This window comes from Ptychodera flava, chromosome 16 (assembly GCF_041260155.1).
Source record: "Ptychodera flava strain L36383 chromosome 16, AS_Pfla_20210202, whole genome shotgun sequence".
Lineage (NCBI taxonomy): Eukaryota > Metazoa > Hemichordata > Enteropneusta > Ptychoderidae > Ptychodera > Ptychodera flava.
In genome coordinates this window covers 26592846-26619406 of record NC_091943.1, presented here as the reverse complement: position 1 = coordinate 26619406, position 26561 = coordinate 26592846, and the positions used below count along the sequence as shown (strand labels likewise).

The following is a 26561-nucleotide window of genomic DNA, read 5'->3' as shown; positions in this document are numbered from 1 at the left end:
TGCAAAGTTTATGATGAATGCAAAGTCTGAAATGCTGTGTAAAGAAACTTAATTCACAACACCTTATAAGATTGTGATTGCTGTCACTGCAATTCCCATAGTGTCATACAGTTATGTACAGGCCTACATGTAGTTTTGTTTTATTTGCTATTTTGTTGAAATGGATTTATCTTTAAAAAAGACCAGCAGATTTGTCAAATATTAGATTGTGACCCCACCATGACACTGCATACGTTCTGCGTGTCAACTGCAATGTCAGGTTCAAATCCTTGAGGTATGATAAAATGCCCAGTATTTATGCTATCAACACATCCTATATTCGTACAGTCAGCATTATTATTGTTGAGCATTGAATTCAAGTCTGGACTAGAATTCATTTGTCAATAATAACGATGGTAATAATAACAACACACCTCAGGAAATTTGTGGTAGAGCAAGTTACTAATTAAATCTGACATTACACACATAATTTGGTACTTGAGACTGCGGCAGGGCGAGATTTGGGTAGTGTTTGAAATATATCTTAAAATGTCTTAAGAGTCATTGCACGTGTATGGGCTTTTTTGGCAAGTAGAATACTTGGCATACTAACATGCTATAGGTAGTTGGACAGGGAAATTCATTTGATACGCAGAACAAGAAAACAAACAGTATATATGATCCAAAGTTGCAGCAAATGTCCCTTTAACATCTTTATTTGTCATATATCAAAGTCAGCAGCTAGCAGCTCTATCAAGATTATACACACATACCAAACTTTTGAGTTTGGAGGGTGAAGGTGGGGGAAGGTCACATTTTAGAGAGGAGCATCTGGGGAGGGTCACATTTTATATGATAGACCACCCTCAATTTCCTCTACCAATCTTCTTAATATTAACTGAAGGCTCTCATTTTGTTCGTTTGCTCGACACATTCACAGTTATGTCGGCCTGCAATTAGTTTTGTTTTATTTGCTATTTTGTTAAAATGAATTTATATTTCTAAAATATGGAACATACAGGCCTAAACTTTTTTATCAATGAAATCAATGCATCATGACTCTTGAATGGGTTGATGAAATTACGGCTTCTTCGTACCGTATCTGGTACGACATCACTGCTTTGGTCTGCGGTAAAGATTAGGGTTTCTCTGTTCCTTTCTTTATTCTAAGATTTGATGAAAAATTGTTCTATCAACCACCATATGTGAAAATCTAAACTTTCGTGTTGAAGACTGCGTGCACCAACCTTGATAAAGACAAAAACACTATAGGACAACTCGTGAGCGACCTGGATTAAAAGAGCAGTCGCCTGTCTGTCTTTGTCTGTCTGTTAATTTCTATCTGTGTCTTTCTCTTTACACATGTCCTCTTCGGCCTTTTGGTTTACCGGTACATAGGAAAAACACTGAAATTTTAAACATTAGCATGTGATTAAAACAAACCCAAGTTTTCTTCAACTATACAACTTTTTAATACTTATCAATAGTATTTAAAATACAGCCCCCATACAGACAGCAAAACTTCTTTGTGACCCATTCTAAAAATATTACAGAATACAGTTGATCTTTTGGAAATACTTTTTTACTATCTGGAGGTTTGTAATGGTAAATTTCACCAAACAGGAGGCTATTCCAGATATCACAAAAATTCTGATACACTTAATAAACTGCCTCCATCAGATCAAGTACATCTTGACCCTGAGAATAACAAATTTATTATGTTGCTTCAGCCACAATTCACAAAAAATATCTTACAAAATTCCGAGGAAATGTTTGAAAGACTTCTAAAAAAAGTCATATTAAATGCAATGTAAAGAATGAGAAATAGTAACATTTGTGGTTTCAGAAACATCTGTCTACAGTGTATTGCCGCGCCATGCAGGCAAAACATTACAACATTTTAAAAGTTGCAAACCTTTTACAAGTTGAATTACCCTCTTGAAGTATCTGTTAATCAAAGTGATGTGTCCAAATTTCAAGGGCAGTACATTCACCATTTTAATGCCAAAATAAACAGACACATACATGTAACATGCAAATCTTATACACATACACTGCCACATTCGCACACAGATACACAATAGCGTTGATCGCGATTTCGGATTTGTTACTAAATATAGCTGCACCCGCGCGACTTTCGGACGAATATGCTGAAATTTGGACAAATTTTGTTGTTGCCATGCGCGGCTGCTGTTGCAGCTTGTAGTCTCAGTCATCAATTCATACGAATAAGTGTGACACTAAATACCCATTCTAACACTCGCAGGTTTTATTTTCAACGTTTTATGCGGAAAATGCGGAGAAATGTTTACTTGTGCATATTAATGAGATAGAACAGTGACCTCATTTGCGATCAGCGCGATTAACCCTTTGAGTGACAAGGTCAACTTTTGTTGCAGTCATAAAATATAGTGCAGACAATTTTTTTCAGATCAAGACAATTTCTTTTTAGATTTTTCCCAAAATTTTGATGAAATATTGAAGTCAATGAAAAGTTATGTCCTTTTGCTCCAAAACCACCAAAATAATTACAGAAAAATTCATGAAAATTTGTAAAATGTTGCACTAAAATTTAGGTGGGAAAACTTACAGCTCTCAACGGGCTAACAATCCCTGATAGGGATGATGACATAGCCACGTAAGAGTGCTTATTAAAGCACTTGGGTGCTAAAAATCACATCATGGTTTAATATTTTGGTACTGCAGGTATGTACGGTACATCCTACGCCTCTAGTACCACAGTAAATATGCGATGATATCCACTTATGAACGGAAGACTGCATGGACATCATGACTCCTTGTCCCTCAGAAGTAGTCCTCCCTTCCTCTAACCTCCACCAAAGTCTTGCAACTTCCATACTCTGCATTGGCTCAACAACAGGATTATTCCATGATTTCTATGGGTGGCAGAGGAGTGTTAATACGGGCACCAGACATCTCCCATTTCCACATAGACCGTCTTCAATTGTGTGTACTGTTCAATGGTGACTTTACCGAGCTCCCTGCCGATGCCGGATTCTTTGTAACCGCCAAACGGCAATTCAGAAGGGGTCAAGTTGAAGTTGTTAATGTAGCAAGTCCCTGCTTCTATTTTTGAAATAACTCGATGGGCTCGTTGCAAATCTCTGTAAAAAAAGAATATGTTTCGTTTTGTTTAAAAAAATATGAATTTGGCAAACATTTTCTTTCTTAAAAGTGACTTCTTTAACTTATGCACAGTCCCTCTATCCACCGGTCTGGAAACGCCTATTGTAAAAGTGTCAATCACCTAGACCGCACAGCTGAACCGCGATACGAGGGCCAGTCACGTGAAATGGATAGCTTGGGTTTGTCCTGCATCTCACAGTCCCGATTGTGTGTACGCTTTTCTCGAATTTTCGCTGTTTTTGGCTCTATTTAAGTGTTCTCTGCGTCTATCTACGACACGAAGACAGAAATTATCATATCCTGAAACCGGTGTGTGTTTTTCGTGATCCTTATCCATCGTAAATGATGATAGTGTGCGATAATTTCTGGGGTGACCGCTGCGAGTGTGTTGACGTACGTAGCACAAGCAACGGCGGAAATCACACCGAAAAATTTGTGGTCCCTTTCTCTTGCAATGCTAGTTACAGTGTCTCCAAATATGATCTAAATATCTTTTCTGTGTAATATTCTGTGAAATCATGTCTCTTAACTGAACAGAATAGGAAAGACAACTGCAGACATGCATGTAGATTTTAGTTGTGTGGTCGCAACATTTTCCCATGCAGCGTCAATATGGCGAACTCTCGATACGTACACTCGCTCAGGCACGGCTAGAAACACACCGGAAAATTTGTCGTCCCTTTCTCTTGCAATGCTTGTGGTCAGTGCCTCCAAATATGATCTAAATATGTTTTCTGTGTAATATTCTATTAATATTCTGTGAAATTATGTCTGTAAAGGCGGAGCCTCCCTTTAAAAGGACGCCAAGGTATGGCGGCGTTCATTGTGTAAGTGGACACCAAACAGGCAACACGCGGGCACTCGCTCCAGAAAATGCAACTTTTTAGTTTTCCCCAGCCGCAAAAACCCAGACAGACTGCCAAGCGGTCAGCGTGACGTTGCTGCTGATCGAACTCTGTGGTTATATTCAAAGTCTAACGCGACTGGAAGACAATGTTTTAGGAAATTCGAGCGTTTATGGTGGGGAATCAATGACCATTGACTATTTGAACTGGCCGTCAATCAAAAGCTTGCATAAACTCTGTTTGCAGGATTAGAAACATGTGACAAAAGGTTGAGATCAGTTTGTGTAATTAATGTTATAGAAATCAAACGTCATACTGGCCAAGTGTTTGACTGGGAGGAGAACTCCACTAATGCGAGAACCAGGGATTGAAAAGTGCCGCTTTAACTGAGCAGAATAGGAACGACAAGTGCTGAGAAATGCACGTAGATTTTATTCGCATATTTTCCCATGTAGCGTCAATATGGCGAACTCTCGATACGTACACTAGCGCTCAGGCACAGTAAATACCTTTTACAAAATGCTGTCATGTCAACACAATAACAAGTTTGGTAATGAACTACTCAGCTGTTGATGTTAATATTCAGCTGATTTTGCCTGTCTTCTTGATTTCGGCACAGTCCATGGACTGTGATTTCTGGCAATAGTTCATGACACTTGCGGAACAGTGCGTGGCCATTTTTTGCAACCATAATGTGTGGTCCCTTTAAAGCTTTATCTAGAGGGGCAACGTTACCCATTTAATGAAAAATAATTGTTTAGTGTTTCTAAAGGGAACAAGTTGTAATGTTTTGTGATATTCTGAAAATAACAACCACAAAACGTCATGTTTTTGAACGATCACATTGCGGCTGTCATAGGATCGTGGGGTAGCGACATCGATATAACGGCAAGTTGAACATTGTCAGTGTCCTTTGTTTAAGGTGTGAATCATGTGTTTGTTCATATCATGGAGTGTCACAAAGAAACCAGCCACGTTTCCAGACCGGTGGATAGAGGGACTGTGACTTATGTAATCAAAGCAGACTGGTTTAAAAAGTTTTAATCATATGCCTTTTGAACATACTGTACATCAATCTCCACACAGAGATTGAAGCGCAGTGGGGCAGCAGCGCGGCGTGGATAATTCGAACCAAGCTAGAAGGTCTCCGAGTCGTTGACCACGCACCCCCACCAATCTCTTCTGCAGGCAAATTTAAATATTCCAAACTCGGACTTCTTTCAGTCCTGCGCGCGCCCAACTGGCTAAATAAACGTGGCGGAAATAGTAAACGGATAGGAGCAATCCAGCTAGAGATGGCACTTTCGCACACTGTAAAAATAATACATTAATACACTAATAAAAATAATAAATAATCTTTTAAAACTTTGGCGATCGCGTCTGCAAAGCTGACAGCCTTTGGGGCATACATTTTGAATCATCAATTTACATCCCTGTAACCTAGAGCAAGGTCTATGTTTTGCAAGTGTTCACGGAATCGAGGATCGATATTGAAACTAGTGTACTATTCATTTATCTAATTTTTTTTAGTTTGAAGTATTATATATAAAAAAGACAGAAAATGTATATCATGGAAAATGCGCAATACCCAAAAAGTTAGTGAAAACCGTCGCCTGTGGCAGAGATTAATGTGGCTACTGCTGAGACTCCCCAGCTAGGTTATAATTTTCCACGGCGCTACAATCTCTGTACGGAGATTGACTGTACATGCAACTGAAAGACTCAAAAGAGGCAGATACTGCAGGGGTCAAATGTCAAAGATACTGTAAGGGTCTTTGAAATCTTGGTAGCCCAGCAATCCCCTATTGTAACACTCTAAATATTGACGACAGTGAATGAGGTTTTCTTACTTTGTGAAAATGCCGCCAGCAAGTCCAAACTTTGTGTTGTTAGCCCTCCTCAAGACCTCCTCTTCTGTATCAAAACTCATGACAGACATCACAGGACCAAAGACCTCCTCCTTGACGACTGTCATGTCGTCATGGCAATTGTCAAGGATGCAAGGTGAGATGTAGAATCCCCCGGAAAGTCTGGAATCACTCGGGGTGACTTTTTCTCCACCACAGAGAACCCTGGCACCCTGATGAGGAATAAATAACAGACAAAGAAGTAAATAAATAAATGAATTAATGAATGCATACATACATACATACATTGTACATAAACGTGTACGTGCATACATACAAATGTGCATATGTATATACAAATACATACATACATACATACATACATACATACATACATACATACATACATACATACATACATACATACATACATACATACATACGTACATACATACATACATACATACATATATACCTACATGATGCATACATACATACATACATTGTACATAAACGTGTATGTGCATATGTATATACAAATACAAACATACATATGCATACACACACACATGTACATACATACATACATACATACATACATACATACATACATACATACATACATACATACATACATACATACAGATAGACAGACATACATAGAAACACTAGACAATGTATCAATTGAACAGGTTTCCATTGTCAGAGGTTAGGTGAAAAGGGACATGGTGACCGTAAATGATCAAAATGGCAATTTCATTCCCATATTAAACCTTTGAGTGCTCTAATTTTTCCCACCAAAATTTAAGGGCCACATTATACCAATTTTTATGAATTTTCTATATTTTGTTTTGATAATTTTGAACCAAATAGACATCATATTTCATCAGCTACAGACTTCTGCCAAAATTTTGGCAAAAATCTGAAAAAATTTGAGTGGGGTATATTTTATAAAGGCAACAAAACTTGACTTCGGCGCTCAAAGAGTTATAAGCTCTGACCTTACCTCTTTCTTGGCACCTTCAATGTATCCCATGACCCTCTTGCCGTGGTCAGCACTGATTGTAGCCCCTACCATAGTGTCTTCTGTCATCGGATCACCTATCTTCATTTTAGCTGTCTTCTCGATCACTTTCTTCAGAAACTCTTCCATGATGGATTTCTCAACAAACACTCTAGTTCCGTTCGAACAGACCTGGGGAGTCATTGACCATTACAAAGAACAACAATAAAATTACATGTCTTCAACTGTTTACAACATAAAACTTTTTCACATTCAGTGTTGATGTACCCTATGCTTCAGAAAGTGTAAATATCACCAGTCATCAACACGTGTAATTTGTTCAGCTTGATTAATATTCATGAGGATTGCAGAAAGCACTGAAGATTACATTTACACAACGCACAGGTCAAGTGTGATCCAAGGTAATATAATCTGATGCTGATCGCCTAAGTATTGTGATGCTGTGATCAAATTTTCCTTCTAGCGACCTTCAAGGTCACTCATATTCCACTGTCAATTTGCCAAATATGAATTATTCCTGTACTTAGAAGGATACATTGTACCTGCTCTCACTACTTTCCCGTAAAATGAAATGAAAATAAGAAATGCATATATCACAAAAGAATACAAACAGACTGGCAAAAAAGTTTTTAAATTTTATCAAAGGCTGCTATTAGGGAGCATTAAGTTATTATACCCTGGGCTGGGTCACCAAATTCTTCTTGCGCCTACATAAAAGTAATAGAACCCCCTGTAAACTCAAAAAAATTTCCCCTCGAAGATGAAAAAAATTTGATGACCAAGATTTTTTGACAGGGTGGAAAGCTTTTAAAGTCAAGTATCCCCCCTCCCCCGATCAACTGTTTGACGAAAAACATGACCCCCCTCTTTGCAGTTTTCAAATTTCAAGTGAACCCCCTGTTGATTTTGCAGGCCTAACCCCGGCCGTAATAACTGAATGCTCTCTAACTTTTATCCATGAAACTATGCCAAATCTTGTCCTTAATTTTTTGAAGAAGTTGTAATTTTTAAAGAATTTGAACCAAAGTTGTCTTTCTTTTTCTTACTGGGTGCTTCCCTATAAACATGTTCACATATGTTTTACCCTTGAACCTTGACCCCAGGGTACCTGTGACATCAGATAGAGACAACAAACCATAATGAGCAGAGAGTTTGTAAATGCTTCCAGGAAATAAACGTTATTACTCACTATTTCAGTGAGCATGGCAACTTCAGGACTGTTCTTCTGAAATGAAACCTTAAACCACCATTTAAAGTTTGCTATTTATCAATTTAAATTACTTCTTTCAAATGTTTATGATGTCTAGAAAACCTCTCATTTGCTTTCTTATCCACTCACCTGCCCCTGGGACAAGAAATTTGCCATCATGGCGCCCTTGACGGCATTCTCCATGTCGCAATCAGCAAATATGATCAGCGGAGATTTGCCACCGAGCTCCAAAGTGACGTGTTTGATGTCCTTGGCACAGTTGGCCATGATCTGTTTTGGAAATCAACACGTCACAGACGTGATGTGAATGAGATAAACATGAAAAATATTTACACACCTTGAAAGGACAAACGATGAATCATGGTAGAACAATGCAAGAGTCAAAACATGGTGGTTTTCAGAGCAAACTACTAAAGCCATTTAAAGAAAATTCTTTTGTTTGCTGTCCTTGGTTTTTTTTTAAAAAACCTACCAGCCAGCTAGGGAAAAAAACAACACAAACAAAAGACAAAAAACACCAAGTGTAATAACATAAGTTCATTTTTATTTGGTTTCTTATTGAAAAATAATATTTTTATTTGTTGTAGTGTTAACATGTGTTTTTTTTTTTTATTTTCTCTGAAACCTACCAGCACTTAGATGGCAAACAGAGAGTTTTATTTTAAAGCCCCTAATACTAAATTGAAAGTTAAGTTCTACCGTAAATGGCTTTTCCACCAAATATTCTGATTGTTACCACATTGTAAAAAATACCGTCAATGACGCTGTACCTTCTCTAATGTGTGGCCAGGTCAGGTAATTGGTTGTTGGCATGGAGTTGTTGGTAAATAGTTGATGATGTAGGGGCATGAGGTGGGATATGGACCCAAAGAACCCAAAAGATGATTAAATACATCAATCAAAAAAATTCTAAGCTACAGTATAAACTGCCTAAAGATAGTTCAATGTGGAAAAAAAGTTAAATAATTCAGAAATAAGAATTAACAGTCCAAAATAGTAATGACGCACTTCCCTACTGACCTGAGTGCATGTGAAATACACAACCTGGCATCTGTAAATTAAATGTATACCAAGTGATCATTTTAGTTACTTTTAACTGTTTTTAATGGATTTTCCAAAGAGTCCTGTGGAAATGATGAAAACGCTTATCTGGTCTTGTGTTAACCTCATGGCTGATAATTGTCATAGTATTGAAAAAAAATTGAAAGTGAAGAAATTACTGTTTTTAATAGGCATATTTTCCTTGAAATACATGACCGTGTAAAGAATATATGCTAAAAGTGTTTAAGAGTAAATTTCTTTTCAAAAAATAATTTAATCTGTGACCAAAGGATTTTTATTCTTTGAGTTTACAAATTCAAACATTGCAATTTGTTCAATCATCTTGTTCAGTGCAAAATTTATAAAATGACTGAAAAATAAAAAATTGGCAGAATTACAGTCTTTGTGATGTAAAATTATGGGTGACATCACGATAATTGTTAATCTGTTCAAAGTACTACTATACTATAATTTAAAAAAGAAAAGTTCATGCAGAAACGGTAACATATATTGTCCGCAATGTAGTGTTAATTTTGACTTTACATCAAAATATGCCTTTGCTGGATACCAAATATATAGGGCGAAATATTAAAATCAGCCATGTTCAGCAAAATCCACACAACAGCATTGATCCTTTTCTAATTTGATTTGCTTTGCTTATGTTATCCTTGTATGACAGTCAGTACAATATGGAACTTGAACACAACACAGTGAATAAGTATGCTGTAAATGAAATGGTGTGGCTGCATCCACATGCAGCAATAGGAGTGCCTTTGTCTCTCACCCCTCATTTCCAACCTGTCCCATCCCTGAAAAAATAGTTTGGTCTTATATTTATAACATTAATTTCTGTATTTGTTAAAATGTGCGCATCTCAAAAACTTTTGATCATAAACATTTTCATTGTTTTTTATAGCTGACCAGTCAGCTAACCTGTTTATTTTGAATATTTGCGCATTTTTCCTCAGTATTTGACATTTTCAGAATACCTTCTTATTCAATTTGTCATTTTCTAAAAGTTTAAATGCTCCATTGTGTGGTCAAGCTTTCCACAAGCATCAAATGTGGTACTTCATATAGGAGGGTCTGCCTCTAGAGGGCGGGCATCATGAACAGTGTTTGTTAGTTTATTTCCTCCACATAAACTTCTGATTGTACTGTAAACATTGAACATGGCCGACGTCCGATTTTCCTGTCTAAAACTTTCACTCATTTTCGTTCATATGACTCTGAAACTCCAGGAAACGATTGGGAAGAAAGAGTTATCTTGAAATATTGAGGTACTCGCCGATATTTTGCAAAATTTAATGAGAAAAAATGCAAGGAAAATGCCGACAGGCTTACACAATGACCGTTTTCAGACTCAGAGGCATATGATCATCTGCAGATTATGCAACAGGCCCATATCACGTGAGGCCATGAGGGGATATCCACGCAACTCAGTACCAAACACTAGCGCACACAGAGTGAGCAAACACAAAGTGAGTACCCCTAACGTCAGCTCAGTAGTCTGTAATAGATTGTAGTCAACTAAGAAACCTTGGAGAAAGGCTTAACACTGTGGTTATGCCGCTAAGTCCCTTTTGATTTTTGTCACAGCTCAAAATCGTTCTCCTGCACCTCAACCTGACCATGAACACCCCACCAGTTTATGATATGACCCATCACAATAGCATGACGTCAACGGATCTTGACAGACGGAAGTATTGACAGACGGAAGTAGTTGACACTAGCATACTGGTTTTTCAACTCTATACCTTCTCTGTCTATAAATAGACACAAGAAGGTAAAAATGTTCTTAACCGTTTGAGTGCCAAAGGTGATTTTTTGTGCATTTATACAATATAAAGCCAACAATTTCTTTCAGGTCTAGACAATTTTTCTCAGATTTTTCCGCAAAATTTTGGTCAAAAAGTAAAGCCCATGAAAAGTTATGTCCATTTGGTCAAAAATCATGGAAAAAATTGCAGAAAAATTCATCAAAATTGGTAAAATGTTGCCCTGATATATTTTTTGGGGAAAAATTACAGTGCTCAAAGGGTTAATCTCTGAAGGCTTTCAGTTAAGGTCTCAACCATCACATGCTGAAGATCCCCTTAAAAAAATCTTTCCTGAACACATATCGTGTCTGATGAGCAAATAACGATTCAATATCATTTGATATTTGACAGACAACACAACACAATATAAATCTGAAAACCAATAAAAAAGGATCTATAATGACACTGAAGTAGACCTGGGAAATGTTTTGCTGACGCAGCTTTTCATATATGTCTTTGATTTGTTGGCTTTATCGAGACTCACCTTCTTGCCTGTGGGAACACTGCCAGTAAACGTTACTTTGACGACATCAGGATGTGTAGTGAGTAGATTTCCCGTTTCAGCGCCACCTTGGACGACGTTGAAAACGCCCTTCGGAATTCCACTCTCTGGGCAAATAATTTAGATGGAATGATGATACACACATGTGAAATTAGAACACTGTTTGGTGTAATAATCTTCATTACATATTTCTGTGCATGTGAGTTAATTCTTTTCAGAATTTGCATACAAGCACACATACACAAACACACTAAAGAAGACATACAAACACAAAAATACAATTTAACCTGTTCACCCCCAAAGTCCCTGTAAACAAGTTCACATCCATCATTGATTACAATGGGTTTGGGTCAAACCATGGTTATTAGTGGGTTAAAATGTTCATTCCAGTCTTAAATCTATTCAAATAGTTTTTTGTGATGACAAGGTATCAAAAAGAAGCAAGTGTGAAGATTGGAGAATATAAACCTTTGGATGCAAACTAAAATGAATTTCCTGGGGAGCCTCTGATTATTTACTCAAATCACTCCCTAGGCTACCATTGATTAACTCAACACACCATCTCTGTCCGCTGCTCTTCATTTTTACTATAGAATACAATGTGAAAGCATCTACGCTTAATTTCCTTCATTAAAGTTTCCTTTAATATTGAAGTATGTGTCACATCTGTCTCATCTGGTGGTTTAGGGACATTTACACTTTCAATTTGCTTTTAAATAATCTGCAAGTTATGAAGTAACAATTAAACATTGGTAATTACGCACCAACATATATCTCTGCAAGCACTGTCGCCGTCAATGTTGTCAGGGGAGACGGCTTGTAAACCATGGTGTTTCCACATGCCAGAGCTGGGGCCGACTTCCAGCAGGCAGTCTGGAAGGGGTAATTCCAGGCACCGATGCCGGCACACACTCCAATTGGCTCCCGTCTTGTGTAGCCAAACGAACCTCCTGGTAATTGGATGTGTTCACCTGAGATATGGAAAAGTTGTGATATAAACTTAAGGTATTACGCATCGTGAAAATGAAAGACAAACTTTTGCTCAAACTTTTCTAAATGAAACTTTCAACCACTGTCTTACCAAGTCAAAAATCAAAATCAGGGGTCACCATGCAAAGTTTGGAATTAGAGAGGCAAATTGCAGAACATATACCGATATTTGAAATTCAAAATGGCTGCCGTCCTTGTTAACTCTATGGGGAAAAATAAAATTTTTGATTAAAATCTTTGATTTTCGAAAAACTAAGATGGTTAAAATGCTTCTTACTCAAAGAGTTTATAAAAAATAGCGTCAATGACACTGTGCTCCCATCCTGGACTATTTAGTGTTTGTTCTCTGGTCAGATATTTGAACATGTGTGAAAGGGATAAAGTGCATCAAGTGAAAATACATAAATTACTGGAGACAGTGAAATATGTTTAATGCATTTATTCAGAATATAAAATGGAAAAAATACAGAATTAGATATATCGAACACTGTGATACCACCATTACCTCAACAAGTCATTTACAATAACATAGTCCCCACTTGTAATAGGAGTATTAGTCTTGATGGGGCAGGAAAATGTGGTCATTAAGAAGTATCACTGGAGTGTATATTGTTGAGATCTATGGGCACATAGTCCATGTCGTTGTTCCCAATTTGAAACACATGAGGCATGTCTAAGTTATGGTTCTAAATCGGGAAAAAAGATCAGACCTCTAGCAGTATTGGCCAGCCAAGAAATACATATGCGCATTATAAATGAGGTACAAGATGTGACATCTTAAGGTCTAATATCCTATCAAAATTGGAGGGTACCCTTACGAAAAAATATGGCTTCTGGCACATAGTTGTGCATGTAACCCACAATAGTTGTGGATACCAAGCTGCAACTGTTTGTGGCTTATAAGCAGGTTATTCATATTTTATCATGCAAAGATCTGTTCTGGCACAGTTTTGCGGCATACAGGCCGCTGTGATTGCAGACGATATGCCGCAAAAAAATGGGGCGGGGCTTTTAGCGGCATAGAGGCCGCTGTGATTGCAGACAATATGCCACAAAAAATGGTGGGGTAAAAGGTTTCATGGTAAAATGCTGCTATGCATGCTTCCTGTGCTACCCCCCCCCCCCTCCCCAACCATACCTGCATTTGTACCTACCAGTTTTATACTAGCCAGGAGATTACCATACACTTCACATCTTCATTTGTTTTAAGGGACAGTAGCTGTAACTTATGATGTTGTTCTTTTAACTTTTGTGTGTTGAGGTAACTTTTCACTTTACTCACTTGGCAAAATAGGCAAAAATCAAGACACATAACAGTATAAAAATACTGCATAAAAATGAAGTTACAGCTACTGCCTTTTAAACCGCCTACTCACAGATGCAAAAAAAAAAAAAAACACTTACCACATATCTTCACGATAATACCCCATTGTTTATTTTGATATGTAAAACAATGATGTTGGTACACTAGGCTGGACCACTAAGAAATTAAAATAAAATCAAAATTCAATAATCTAATGAGGTTCATGTGAAAAACATAACAGAACACGTCTAAAAGTCTGCATTTGATTTTTCACATAATCCAAAGTTCTTTTCGATGCCATCCTAATGTTTACGATCTTGTTCTGAAACTTCAGATTGAATGTTCCTGTTGATCCATTGGTCTGTTCAGCTTCATGGCCTTTGCCCATACACTGAGAATAAAAATGATAAATAACAGACAAGGATATTATTACATGTGCAAAGTGAAATTGCTTGTATTTTGTCGACTACCCTTATTATATATTAATACAAAAATTCACGGAAAAGAGCATTCATGTGCTTGAAAGAAATTATAATAATTAATATTAAATAATTTACCTAATGATACAAACTCATGACATATCTATACATTATGTTTATTGTGATTACCAAATCATTGCTTTTCAGCCTCATTTTCACTATTTACTTGTGACACACCACTCCAAACTACAACTATTGACCAGCGGTGATTGGGTTTCAGCACATCTCAAACAGAAGAAATGTAAATGGAAAACTGTCTCATAAATTGTTTTAAAACAAAAAGTATCCCTTTATAATAGCGCAGTGCACGGTTACAGGTTTGTTACTAAATATAGCTGTACGCGCGCGATATCGGACACGCAGCTTGAAATGCGGACAAATTTTATCAATGTTGCATACATTGCTGTTTTTGCAGCTTGTACTCTGAGTCGTGGATATGCCTATTGGTATTCATTGTTACACTAGCAGTTAGCCCACTGAGTTGTATTTTCGTCGTTCTTGCATTCGTAATTTTCAAAAGCGTAATCTAAAAATGCGGACGATGCTGTGTGTTGGCCGCTACAGCTAACACACAGCATCGTACGCAGGGCTAGCGAGAGTTGCCGACATCGACGGTTATTTACGAGAAGTGAATAAAAGACTGGCATTTTTGGAAGCGATCGAGTAGCTGAGGTAGGCAGGGATACGACCTGGGCCCAAGAACGCTGAATTTCGGCAGTAATTTGGCTTTTTACGTCAAGTCCCAAAATGGATTTGAAGTCACCGACCCTACCTACGCTACGGGTCTTTGCAGGGCTGTGGTGAGCGGGGCGATTAACTGTAGCGGAACACACAGCATCGTACGCAGGGCTACCAACCTCCATGATTAACTACCGGTATATTATTTTTGCCAATACCATACGTTCATTTGGCATACTTGAACAGGGTTCGCCAAGAACAACATCAATATAGCACGACCAAAGACAGTGAAAACTGCGAAAATTATAGAGACAACTCGTGGTATTGAAAATTACTTACCGAATTTTTAAACGATCTGTAGCTCTTCGATCAAACTATGGGTGTGTCCGTGACCGTTGTTCTTCGGGACGATATCACGGTCTCAGAATCGGTCATCCAAGGGCCATCAACGCATCGCAAACGCTGTTTGTTGGTTTTAAATTCATAGCTAACCGTACCCTGAATGATAATGTCCTACGGTAATTTTACGCTAAACTGTACAAAAATCAGAGCGAAAAAACGGCGACGATATACTCCTCGCTCAAACGTCCTAACGGCCTACCAGTGCATATCAGATTTAATTTGCCGCTCAGGATTTGACCCATGACCTTTTGGCAATCTGACCAATCATAAAGAAATCTTCACATGATCTACAACAATCTGACCAATCATAAAGAAGTCTTCACATGATCTATGACATCATCAGGCGTGATTCTAGAGTTCCGGGTTCAAAGTCTGTTCTGACCCACGCATTGTCTCCCTGCTTGATCGAGCTCGAGCTCAGCTGCATGCGAGCTTGCGTTTGAAAACCAAAACGACACAAATACATGGGAATAACCTTTCTAGATCAACACAAAACTCTACAAAAACGGCTCCGACATAGCAGTCTCGTGACTTACAAACTTTGCCCGACGATGACTTTCATCGCGCACGTCCGTATTTTGAAGACCAGCGTGATCAATGTTGAAACTATGCGTACATTATTATACGCTGGGAAAGCTTTACCGTACGTACCTCCATGCCGTACGTACGCTTTCAAGACCTACTCCGTACTTGCAGTTCATTTAAAACCCGCGTGTGGAAAGGGCGTAAGAAAACACAAAAGAACAAGATATACGTTATTTTTGAGTTGCAGTTCTTTGAAAGACTAGTCTTTCCAAGGGAGATATGCACGTGAAATAAGTTCATCATACGTCGATATTAGCCCTGCACTGCGTACGATGCTGTGTGTTCCGCTACAGCTAATCGCCCCGCTCACCACAATTAGCTGTAGCGGAACACACAGCATCGTACGCAGGGCTAACGTCGATATATGGTTCGCCAGAGTTAATATTTTGCAAAGCCTTTTTTTCTGTAGAAACAGTTACGCTGTCAGTGAGAACCAATCATTTGCAAAACGTACATAAAAAGTCAGTGATTGATTTATTGCACCGATCAAAGTCAAATGGTAGTTTTTCACACAATTTGTTGAAAATCAAAGGTTTCCTGCTGTGCCAGCTGTAGTGTCACTGTCAATGGATATCTCATCTAAGAATGCGTGATCAAGTGGAGTGTCAACTCAATGTTGTGGCTTATAGTGAGCAATATCTTGCTCAAACTGTGTTTATTTAAATATTTTAGCATATCTGCCACAAAAGATTTGACTGATTGTCTTTGTGTGCCTGTTAAGTGCCTCTAGTGGCACATATCGGCACATAATGAAAAAAAAGTTCTGGCAGCCTTTTTTGTGTGTAGCTTATAAGCCGCAAGACAGTGGGACATATGCCACAAAAAAAAAATTTCGTAAGGGTATAGAACTTGTGGTTACTGAGATATGCATATATATGTATAATCAAGGTCAAAGGTCATCAAGGTCACATGACATTTTGAAAAAAAAAAATTATATTGCTAATTAATCCATATATGCCAAAAAATCAGATCTCTAGCTCTATTCGCTTGCCCAGAATTAGATGTGTACATAATTAATGAGGTAAAGCGTGTGTTGTCATAAGGTCTCCCATCCTACTAAATACAAAGGACATAGCACTTGTGGTTACTTATTTATTGACATAAACATATATTTTAGGTAAAAGGTCATTGAGGTCACATGACATTTGGTCAAAAAATTTCTCTCCTATAGTTATCCCTATATACCAAAAATCAGACATCCAGCTCTATTGGCTTGCTCAGAATGAGATATGTGCATAATTATTGAGGTACAGTATGTGGTGTCATAAGGTGTCCAATCATACCAAATATGAAGGGTGTAGCACTTGTGGTTACCGAGTTATGGACAAATATGTATATTTGAGGTCAAAGGTCACCGAGGTCACATGACATTTTGTCAAAAAAATTGTATTGCTAAGTTATCCCTATATACCAAAAATCAGACCTCTAGCTCTATTGGCTCGCTCAAAATTAGATATGTGCATAATTAATGAGGTACAATATGTGGCGTCATAAGCTGTCCCATCATACCATACATGAAGGGTGTAGCACTTGTGGTTAATGAGTTACGGACAAATATGTATATTTGAGGTCAAAGGTCACCGAGGTCACGTGACATTTTGTCAAAAAAATTGTATTGCTAAGTTATCCCTATATACCAAAAATCAGACCTCTAGCTCTATTGGCTCGCTCAAAATTAGATATGCGCATAATTAATGAGGTACAATATGTGGTGTCATAAGGTGTCCCATTATACCATACATGAAGGCTGTAGCACTTGTGGTTACTGAGTTATGGACAAATATGTATATTTGAGGTCAAAGGTCACCGAGGTCATATGACATTTTGTCAAAAAAATTGTATTGCTAAGTTATCCCTTTATACTTCAAATCAGACCTCTAGCTCTATTGGCTCGCTCAAAATTAGATATGTGCATAATTAATGAGGTACAATATGTGGCGTCATAAGGTGTCTCATCATACCATACATGAAGGTTGTAGCACTTGTGGTTACTGAGTTATGGACAAATATGTATATTTGAGGTCAAAGGTCACCGAGGTCATGTGACATTTTGTCAAAAAAATTGTTTTGCTAAGTTATCCCTATATACCAAAAATCAGACCTCTAGCTCTATTGGCTCGCTCAAAATTAGATATGTGCATAATTAATGAGGTACAATATGTGGCATCATAAGCTGTCCCATCATACCATATATGAAGGGTGGTAGCACTTGTGGTTACTGAGTTATGCACAAATAGTATTTTTGAGATCAAAGGTCATCAAGGTCACATGACATTTTGTCAAAATATCCGAGATATCTGTGTGAACGGATGGACTCACGGATGGACGAACAGACGGACATGACCCAATCTATAAGCCCACAGGACTTCATCCATGGGGACTAAAAATTGTGTCACTGCATCCTTTTTGCAATATTAATACGATGGGAAACTAAATTTTTATTATTCGTGGCCTTATACATGGGAGTCTATGGAGATCTGCCTTATACATGGGAGTCTATGGACGTGTAAATTAAAAATATGCAAATTTCACCACGATTTGCCCAAATTTGGGAAAGGTCACTCCTATGCACTTCCATACCAAGTTTCAAATCAATCGGACTTATGGTTTCAGAGAAGAAGATTTTTTGACCAAAAATGGGAGAAAATTACAAAAAAATTCATGAAAAATAGCAAGTCCAAGATACTGACCCAAGATGTGCACAATCATTTCAGGTCAGCCCAAAGTACTTACATGCTAATTTTTCATGTAATCTGCTCAGTGGTTATTGGTTTTTTCAATTTTGACATGTTTTTACACTTTTTCACTTAATTTGCATATTTTTGGCAATGACAACTTCATTTGAACAAAATCTCATCTACAGCCCATCATCCATGTACACACCAAATATCAAGATGAAATGTACAGCGGTTTTGGAGTTTTTGATGTTGACGGACAGACATACAGACATACAGACATACAGACACAGACATACAGACATACAGAATACAGACATACATACATACAGACATTTCCCTAGCCTATAAGAATAGCTTCCATTGCCATATATACATATGGCTATGGGAGCTAAAAAGTACTAAAACAAGTGGTAGATCAGAAAGGTATTGCAAAAATTTGAGAGTCCGAATATCTGTCAGCGAGGTGCATTCTTGTTTTCAAAATGTTTCATCCAATTCCATTTACATACATGTTGACCAGGACAATAAAATCAAATTATTGTAATTCACTGTTTCCAGGGTGTGGGGCCTCTAAAGTTACTTGAAAAATCTGAAAGTTTGCCTGAACTTGCAACAATTATCAATGACCTTACGCTTGGCAGCAGCAATGAAAAACGCCCTACATGTCAGGGCTTACAAACACTGTATATCACTTGTGATTTACATGTTATGCTGCTGTTTGAATATACATTTGATCTGGTGCCTATTGTTCCCCTGTATTGATACACAATGCACATACAGCCTGCTTTGAAGAACATATTTTTTGACATATGGTCTATTACATTATGTAACTTACAAGTTACATATTCACTGCTCTCTATTCTGATATTTTCATTCAGAACTCTGAAAGTCTATTTGCATAATTAATGCATGATTACTCATTTACATATGAATAATGTATATTGAAAACAAACTCTCTGCATAGTAAACGATTGTTGTTGTCGTTAAACTTATTCTTCAATCCCTGACTCCTAAATGCAACCATACCTGATATGGTTGGTGCAACTCCAGCATAATATTCCAAGACATCCACCGTGGATTGCACATCCATTCTTGCCTCCCACAATGCTTTGCCATTATCCTTGACTTCTGTATGGGCAATCTCTTCTAAGTTTTCCTGTGAATCAAGGAGGGAGCAAAATGTGAGATACACTGCATTTATTATTGTTATTACTATCATTATTTTATATTATTATTGTTGTTGTTGCTACTATTATATTGTTATTGTTGTTTTAAGGTAAGGCTATATCTTAAGGAAGAAAGACAAAACTTTTTGCTCAAACTTTCCTCAAGCAAACTTACAACCATTCTCTTTCAAAATCAAAAAATTGCGTGTCACTGTGTAAATTTTAGTAACAGAGAAAAATTTTCTGATATTGACCAATATATGAAATTCACACGGACACCATCCCTGTATTATTTCTATGGGGGAAAATAAAATACCTGATTTTCACAAGACAAAGTCAGTGAAAGTTTTATTTACTCCATAACTTCAAGCTTCAAAATGAGCCCCTACAAGTGGTAGGCAAAAAAAATTGTCAAAGTTTGAGAGTCCGAATATCGGTCACTGAGGGGCATTCTACCTAACAGTGCTTTTTCTGTCCTTGTCATATGAATATACCATGAACATGACTGGGTGACTTTCTTGTAGATAAACATTGCCTCTTTCCAGAAATTGGTGATGAATGTCTACAAATTTGATGCAAATTCAGCATTTGATGTATAGTTCATCAGTTTTGTAGCTTTCCCACCACTGAAAGACTTTGCCAAATAAACTTTGATTGCGTTCCTTCATTTATTAAGCTGCTTCGGCAATGGTCACCAGTTCAGGCACAGCTGCCATTATAATATTTTGGAAATGCACCTGGGATGTTGGCATATGATGTCTAGACACCTCATAATGAATCATTTTAACTTATAATCAGTTTTTGCAGATGACCGACCCCTGTCAATATAATGCCATTTCTAAGCTTTTTTACAAGGCCTGGCCCACAGACTATGTTGTATGGGTCCCATACAAGTGGCCGCAGACGGATCTACCTTACTCCCTTCAACAAAAGACGAATCAAGCAGTGATGGAGAAAGATTTAGTTATGTAACATTCTATGACAACAGATTCGCAAGATCATGGTAAAAGAGATGGCAACTTGCATTTATATGCTAAATTCATTGAAAAAATTTGGATAAATACAATCAAACCAGGGAAAAGGTCAAAGGTCATGAAAAATAGGTATTTTAGGCAGAGGGAAAAACATGAGACATCTTTTGTCCTTGACATTCAACTAATGACGCAATGATTACCAATTATCTATTTTTAGTTTTCTTTTTACCCTAAGCGGTAAACCACTTTATTACTTGGTTAGTACAACACACTAATTTTTTCACCAACTAGAAATTACTGTTTCTTCACTGTTAGCATTTTTCTAGCATGTGAGGGAGGCAGCTCAATGAAACTACACTCTATTCATTATCATGTGTAAGCTTTTTGGTTGGGAATACCAGTGAGGATTTTGTTGAACACACCTGCTGCCAAGATTTCAAAGCCACTACAACAATGACTAAACATAGGGCCAAAGTCCCTGAAGCTACTATAGACATGGATACAAAATTAAGTATTTCCTGACTGTATGAAATTCTCTCACTAAGGTCATCCTAGGGACATGTAAACCAAATATTAAAGCTGTCTGACCAGCGGTTTTGAAAAACAAGCGACTCAACAGTTGACAGAGCTCTGCTGTTTATGTAGAGAATAACCTTTTGTGACACATGTATTGATGAAGGTGGATATCTTTGATAGCTCATTTCAGGATGGCCTGACCAAAAATGGAAAAAAATTCCGTAAAAATACAGATTTGCATATTTCATCAGACTATATTAGTCTATAATAGCAAATAAACGAGAGTTAATTACATTCTAATTAAAGTAAACAAGACTTGCTTAAATCAAGATTTAGGTCATAATAAAACAGCATATCTGTCAGGTTATAAAGAATCTTGAGCTGGTTATCTTTTATTTTCATCCTATTAACCAAGCACATTTTAACTTTCAAATTAACATTGTAAGTAAGTTCTGTTGAATAAGTTGAGACTGTACATACTCAGAGAAAGCACACTGAAGAGACAAATGTTTGTAACTTAAGAAGTTCAAGGTCATCAAAAGCATTATAAGGAATCATGTTACACTTTCATTGCACTGTTTACACAGATTGCATAATTGCTATAAATAGCACAAGGAATCTTACAGCCCAGCTTTACCATAAAAACCCTATCACTTTGACCACTCTTTTAATTGACCACCATCTATTTTTTTCCTCAAAAAGTAATCTTATTTTATCCTTACCAAGTCAACCATAAATGGAAATTAGAACTTTCTCTATCTCTATTTATTTGACCACCCTATCATGACAAACTATTATGAGCAATTTCTTTTAGATAACATAAATGGTGGTTCAGAATATATCAAAGTTGGGATTCAGGAAGATGGTAAGCATTTCACTATGAACTGTCAAAAAAAGGTGAACTTTCTGATAATTCCACACTAAAATTATTTTGGCTTTGATGATTATTTCAATTATTTAAAATCATATTAATTATTTTTTTCTGGGTGAATTGATAGGGTTTATACAGTACAAGAATTACATACAATGTAAGTCAAATTTTGACCAAAAATGACAAAAAATTCCTTAAAAATACACTATTTGCATATTTCATTACAATTTGAACAAATCTAAGTTGGGTTATCCCTAGGGACCTGTATACCAAATAACAAAGCTGTCTGACCAGCGGTTATGAAGAAGAAAATTTTTTACCAAAAACACCTTTTTTGGCATTAATTTGCCTATTTTCAACAATATCAAAAAATTAAAAAAAGTAGTTTCTCAAAATCATATTTTCATCTACAAAACAAATATCAAATCAATAAGTACTGCGGTTCTCAAGATATTTGAGTGGACGGACGCCTCACAAACGGACATACATACATACATACATACATACATACATACATACATACATACAGACTGACGACGGACGCCGGACGGATACCATCCCAATAGCTTCTATAGACTATAGTCTATAGTAGCTAAAAAAAAATGAAATAAGAAGGGGGGAGCTTATATCATGAAATTTTTCCCACTGCCATGTACAAAACTCACTGTTATTATTTGAGCCGCTTTTCGGAGATATTTGGCACGTTCACCACCAGAATACTGTGACCATAGCAAGAAAGCTTCTCTGGAACTCCTCACGGCATTGTCTACGTCTTCTTGGTTTGAACTTGGACATGAGCAGAGCACTTGACCTGGAATGAAACACCATTGTGATTATAAAGTTTCTGTTGGTGGAGATGAACATTTTCTTGGTATGTTTTTCTGTGCTTGGTATCTACCTTGGTCTGATTATGTTTTTTTTCCTGTTTTTAGCATGTTACACACCATTCTACAAAAAACATGTGTCATGCATGACAATAATCCTTGAAAAGAAGGCTGAACTCATTAATCTTTTAACCACTTGAAAAATTAATCATTCTAATCTATAATAGTAATTGTTTTAACAATGATAATAATAATAATTATTATTATTTGTTTATTTATTTATTTATTTATTTCAGACTGATTAAAATACCGTCCATACACAATGAAAAATAGACAAAAGCTTATTTTGCATACAGTAGGCTGTTGTCCGTTCAGCCTATCTGACGTTCCACCTTAAAACTTCGAAATCCCCGGTAACAAGTAAAACTGCAAATGAATCAATGAATGAAGAATGAATGAATGAATGAATGAATGAATGAATGAATGAATGAATAAGTAAATGAATGAATGAGTGAATGAAATGTGATGAAGTTCATCCAAAGTCATTCCTTCCACGCTGCTGGCACCGCCCTTTACCGTGTTATGATTATGACTGACCGAAGCACCGTCTTTGTTTATTGCTATCGCAGTGGACCGAGGTCATCCTCTGTGTCCTGAGATTGGTTGTTTGTCTTTATGGTAGTGCATCCTTTCACATGCAAATAGAGAACGGTGCGCTGCTGGCACTCGGTGACAGGGTTTGTTTTGTCCTTCACTTTTGATTAGGAAATATTTCGGGCAAAAATTCCTGAGAACTTCAACGTGTCAAAGTTAAATACAAAGAAGTGTGTACCTCAATGCTCCATCATGGACGTAACAAAGATCAGAGTAGCTATTCATAAAGTATCTTGTATAACATTTAAAATATCTTGTACAAACATGACATGGAACACTTATTCGATGAATGTGGGCGATTTCAGATGAGTCATTTAGCCTGCTGGTTGTTAAGGCCGCGTTCAAAAAAAGTGGTGAGGGGGGGGGGGCTGGAGGAATTCAGGGGGGATTCGAAAATTTTTGGGGTAGTCGAGGGGGGACTTGAAGTTTTGCTCTGCCTATAGGGGGGGGGGGGGGACCTGAAAATATTTGACTCCCAACATTTTGATGTCGGCCAATGGTTCTAAATGTTAGTGATAATTAAACAAAACCCAGAACCGCTTTGTCTCATTTTATGTCTTTAATCTCGAAAAAGTCTAAAAATGTATGAATGTTATTAAATTTTCGTAGAACAAGTTGGCCTTGTAATGGGGCAGGAGCTACAACTGTTGATAATTTTTCAACATTTCTGTGCAATTTATCAAACACAGTTTCTGGTGTCTCTCTACAGCATGCTGCTGAAAAACACAATATTCAGTTTTTCAACAAAGCCCGTTTGTCTAAATATTGGTGATAATTAAATGATGCAAATGCACGGTACATGTAGGCTGTGTTGGCAAGCTGAATACTGGATAGCTCAACATTCTGTAGGAAGTAGAACAAGAACACAATTAAACTGAACAAAAATATTGTCAAAATAAAAAGTTAATACAACTACTGCCCTGCTACTACATACTGGCAGTGACAGTGATACATGTAGCTCTGACTCTGATGTAGAGTTTCGGTCATAGGACACTCAATTGACAGTGAAACATACATCTACTTGTACACAAGATCCAGCCAGAGAGCAACACATAGAAGACTAGGGGACTAACAGTTACCATGGATTTTTGAATTCTGGCATATGAGAACAATTAAATATTAGAGAAAAAAGATGGGGTCACCATACTTGATCTTATACAAATGTACGATGAAAAGTCAGTTTTTCTAAAATCACTTAAAATCAATATATAAAACCATTCATTTCAAGTTCATGCAGTGAATGAAATTTTCACATCTCATTGTACCAATAACACAAAAGTAAAACTTTGAACAGTAAAGACTCTAATTTAAACGGAAAAATGTGTGACTAAATGGAATCATTTATTTTTTATCAAATTTGCCATTATTACACCCAAATTTCTGAGATTAAAACATTAATTTCATGGAATATTTTAACCTTCCAGTATTGTCAATTTTGTAAAACATTTTATAAGTGGCATCTGAGTTGTATGTCTTGTACTTTTGAAAAAAAAATTTCAGTAGGTCACTGTGCTCATTTTTCACAATTTGGTTAAACGTAGCTAGGAATACACAATTTTCATTACTCTCTCATGATTGTCATTTTGTGTGCTTTTCAGCTGGTGCCATTGAACTGGCCAGAGTTGGATAAACTCAAGTAGGCTTAGACTGAGAAATCCAAAAAGTTCACTGATGCATTTAAAAATGATCAATTAAGAACTTGCCCTAGGTATATGGCTCTACAGCCTGCTGATAAGAGGTAGTGTTGAACATTTGCGTGCAGAACGACACATTACATGTTTTTTTTAATCTGCGTGCATTCCTAACAAATATGCGGCTATATGGTAATTTGGGGGGGGGGGACTTGAAAATTTTGAGGGTATTGAGGGGGGGGGACTTAAAATTTTTGAGGGTATCGAGGGGGGATCTGAAAAAAAAAAAGATTTCAATCACGATTCCTCCAGCCCCCCCTCCACCATTTTTTTTGAACGCGGCCTAAAGTCGGACGATGTGTACTTTTAAATTGACGTGGCAAATTTGGAAGCGTTAATTCAGTTAAAGTGGAAGTTCTCCAATACATTGTCCACACCTCTATGGATAGAGGGACTGTGATTTAACATATGATTCTCGGAATCAAGAGGCAGCGCCGTACACGGTGATATCGTATTTCGTGCGATGTCGATGTGTGTGTCCCGCGACTCATACATATCATGCAAGCGTTTGTCGTACAGAGCACGATAAATCTGATTGAAAAGTGGGTGCCTCAGAGAACTTGAAAAGTAAAGATGTTCGAGGAAAAACACCGAGTTTTGTGAAAATTACGTTGTTTACATACCTGTGGCCGGCTCGATCACATCGAAATCTTGTGATCTGTCGGCACTTTTACTTGCTGACGACACACGCTGTCCGTGGATAAAGTTCAAGCGGGCTGTTGATTCTTCAGTTTGTAGAGAAACAGTCCCGAGTGATCGCGTCGATTTTGAGATGATCGCCTTCGTCAATTGCCGAAAACCGCGGCCGAACGGCCTTGTCAACATCATGTTGTAGAGTTTGCGCTATGACAAACCTTCTTACCCGTTAACGAACGGATAATAACACAAGCTTTGAATACAAAACAAGCTTCATGTTTCGCGCAGTTCAGTCACGTGTCATGTCAATCATCCACAAAGTGCCCATGACCCCTTTCCATGACCCCTAATCCTTAATGCAAGAGGGGTCAAGGGTTGTGAAGTCACATAGGTCGCCCTCATGGGTAATCCTGTAAATTACTTTGTTTATTATTTTGTCGATCTATTTAATATTTGCAAGCGCAAACAGGGTTTCCGCGGTTTTTCCTACAGGTGTTTTTACGCTTTGCCGCAACTCCTGTCTCGTAAATTCGAGATGAATTGTATTCCATTTCACAGTTTCAGCAGCGACCTTACCTAACCTACTTATTCTAACGTAAATATAAAGTAACTTTAAAATACAAGCAAACTATCCACCACGGTCGACTGAAACACAGTCCCTCTAGAGGGACTGTGACTGAAATAAGATTACGGCTTAAT

At 37.3% G+C, this 26561-nt stretch overlaps 1 protein-coding gene and 1 long non-coding RNA gene across 2 annotated transcripts; both read right to left on the bottom strand.

Moving 5' to 3' along the window:
- Positions 1 to 1543: 1543 nt before the first annotated feature.
- Positions 1544 to 26221, bottom strand: LOC139114435 (4-trimethylaminobutyraldehyde dehydrogenase-like). The gene is made up of 9 exons (XM_070676175.1): positions 25850 to 26221; positions 22723 to 22868; positions 19557 to 19686; positions 12180 to 12386; positions 11398 to 11522; positions 8182 to 8322; positions 6825 to 7013; positions 5822 to 6051; positions 1544 to 3104 (listed from the first exon to the last, which is right to left on the bottom strand). Exons 1-9 carry the CDS (start codon positions 26052 to 26054, stop codon positions 2897 to 2899), a joined length of 1581 nt encoding a protein of 526 aa, XP_070532276.1. The 5' UTR covers positions 26055 to 26221; the 3' UTR covers positions 1544 to 2896.
- Positions 13818 to 15469, bottom strand: LOC139114437 (uncharacterized). The gene is made up of 2 exons (XR_011547873.1): positions 15363 to 15469; positions 13818 to 13885 (listed from the first exon to the last, which is right to left on the bottom strand). It is a non-coding gene; the product is annotated as an uncharacterized lncRNA (long non-coding RNA).
- Positions 26222 to 26561: the final 340 nt, after the last annotated feature.

Bases quoted from the DNA above. Each gene is read 5' to 3' on its own strand.
- LOC139114435 (XM_070676175.1), bottom strand. From the start codon at position 26,054: ATGATGTTGACAAGGCCGTTCGGCCGCGGTTTTCGGCAATTGACGAAG. The intron at 19,687-22,722 runs GTGAGTTTTGTA...CTTGATTCACAG, and splicing joins AAGCGGCTCAAATAATAACA to GAAAACTTAGAAGAGATTGC. The intron at 6,052-6,824 runs GTAAGGTCAGAG...ATTCCTCATCAG, and splicing joins TTGAAGGTGCCAAGAAAGAG to GGTGCCAGGGTTCTCTGTGG.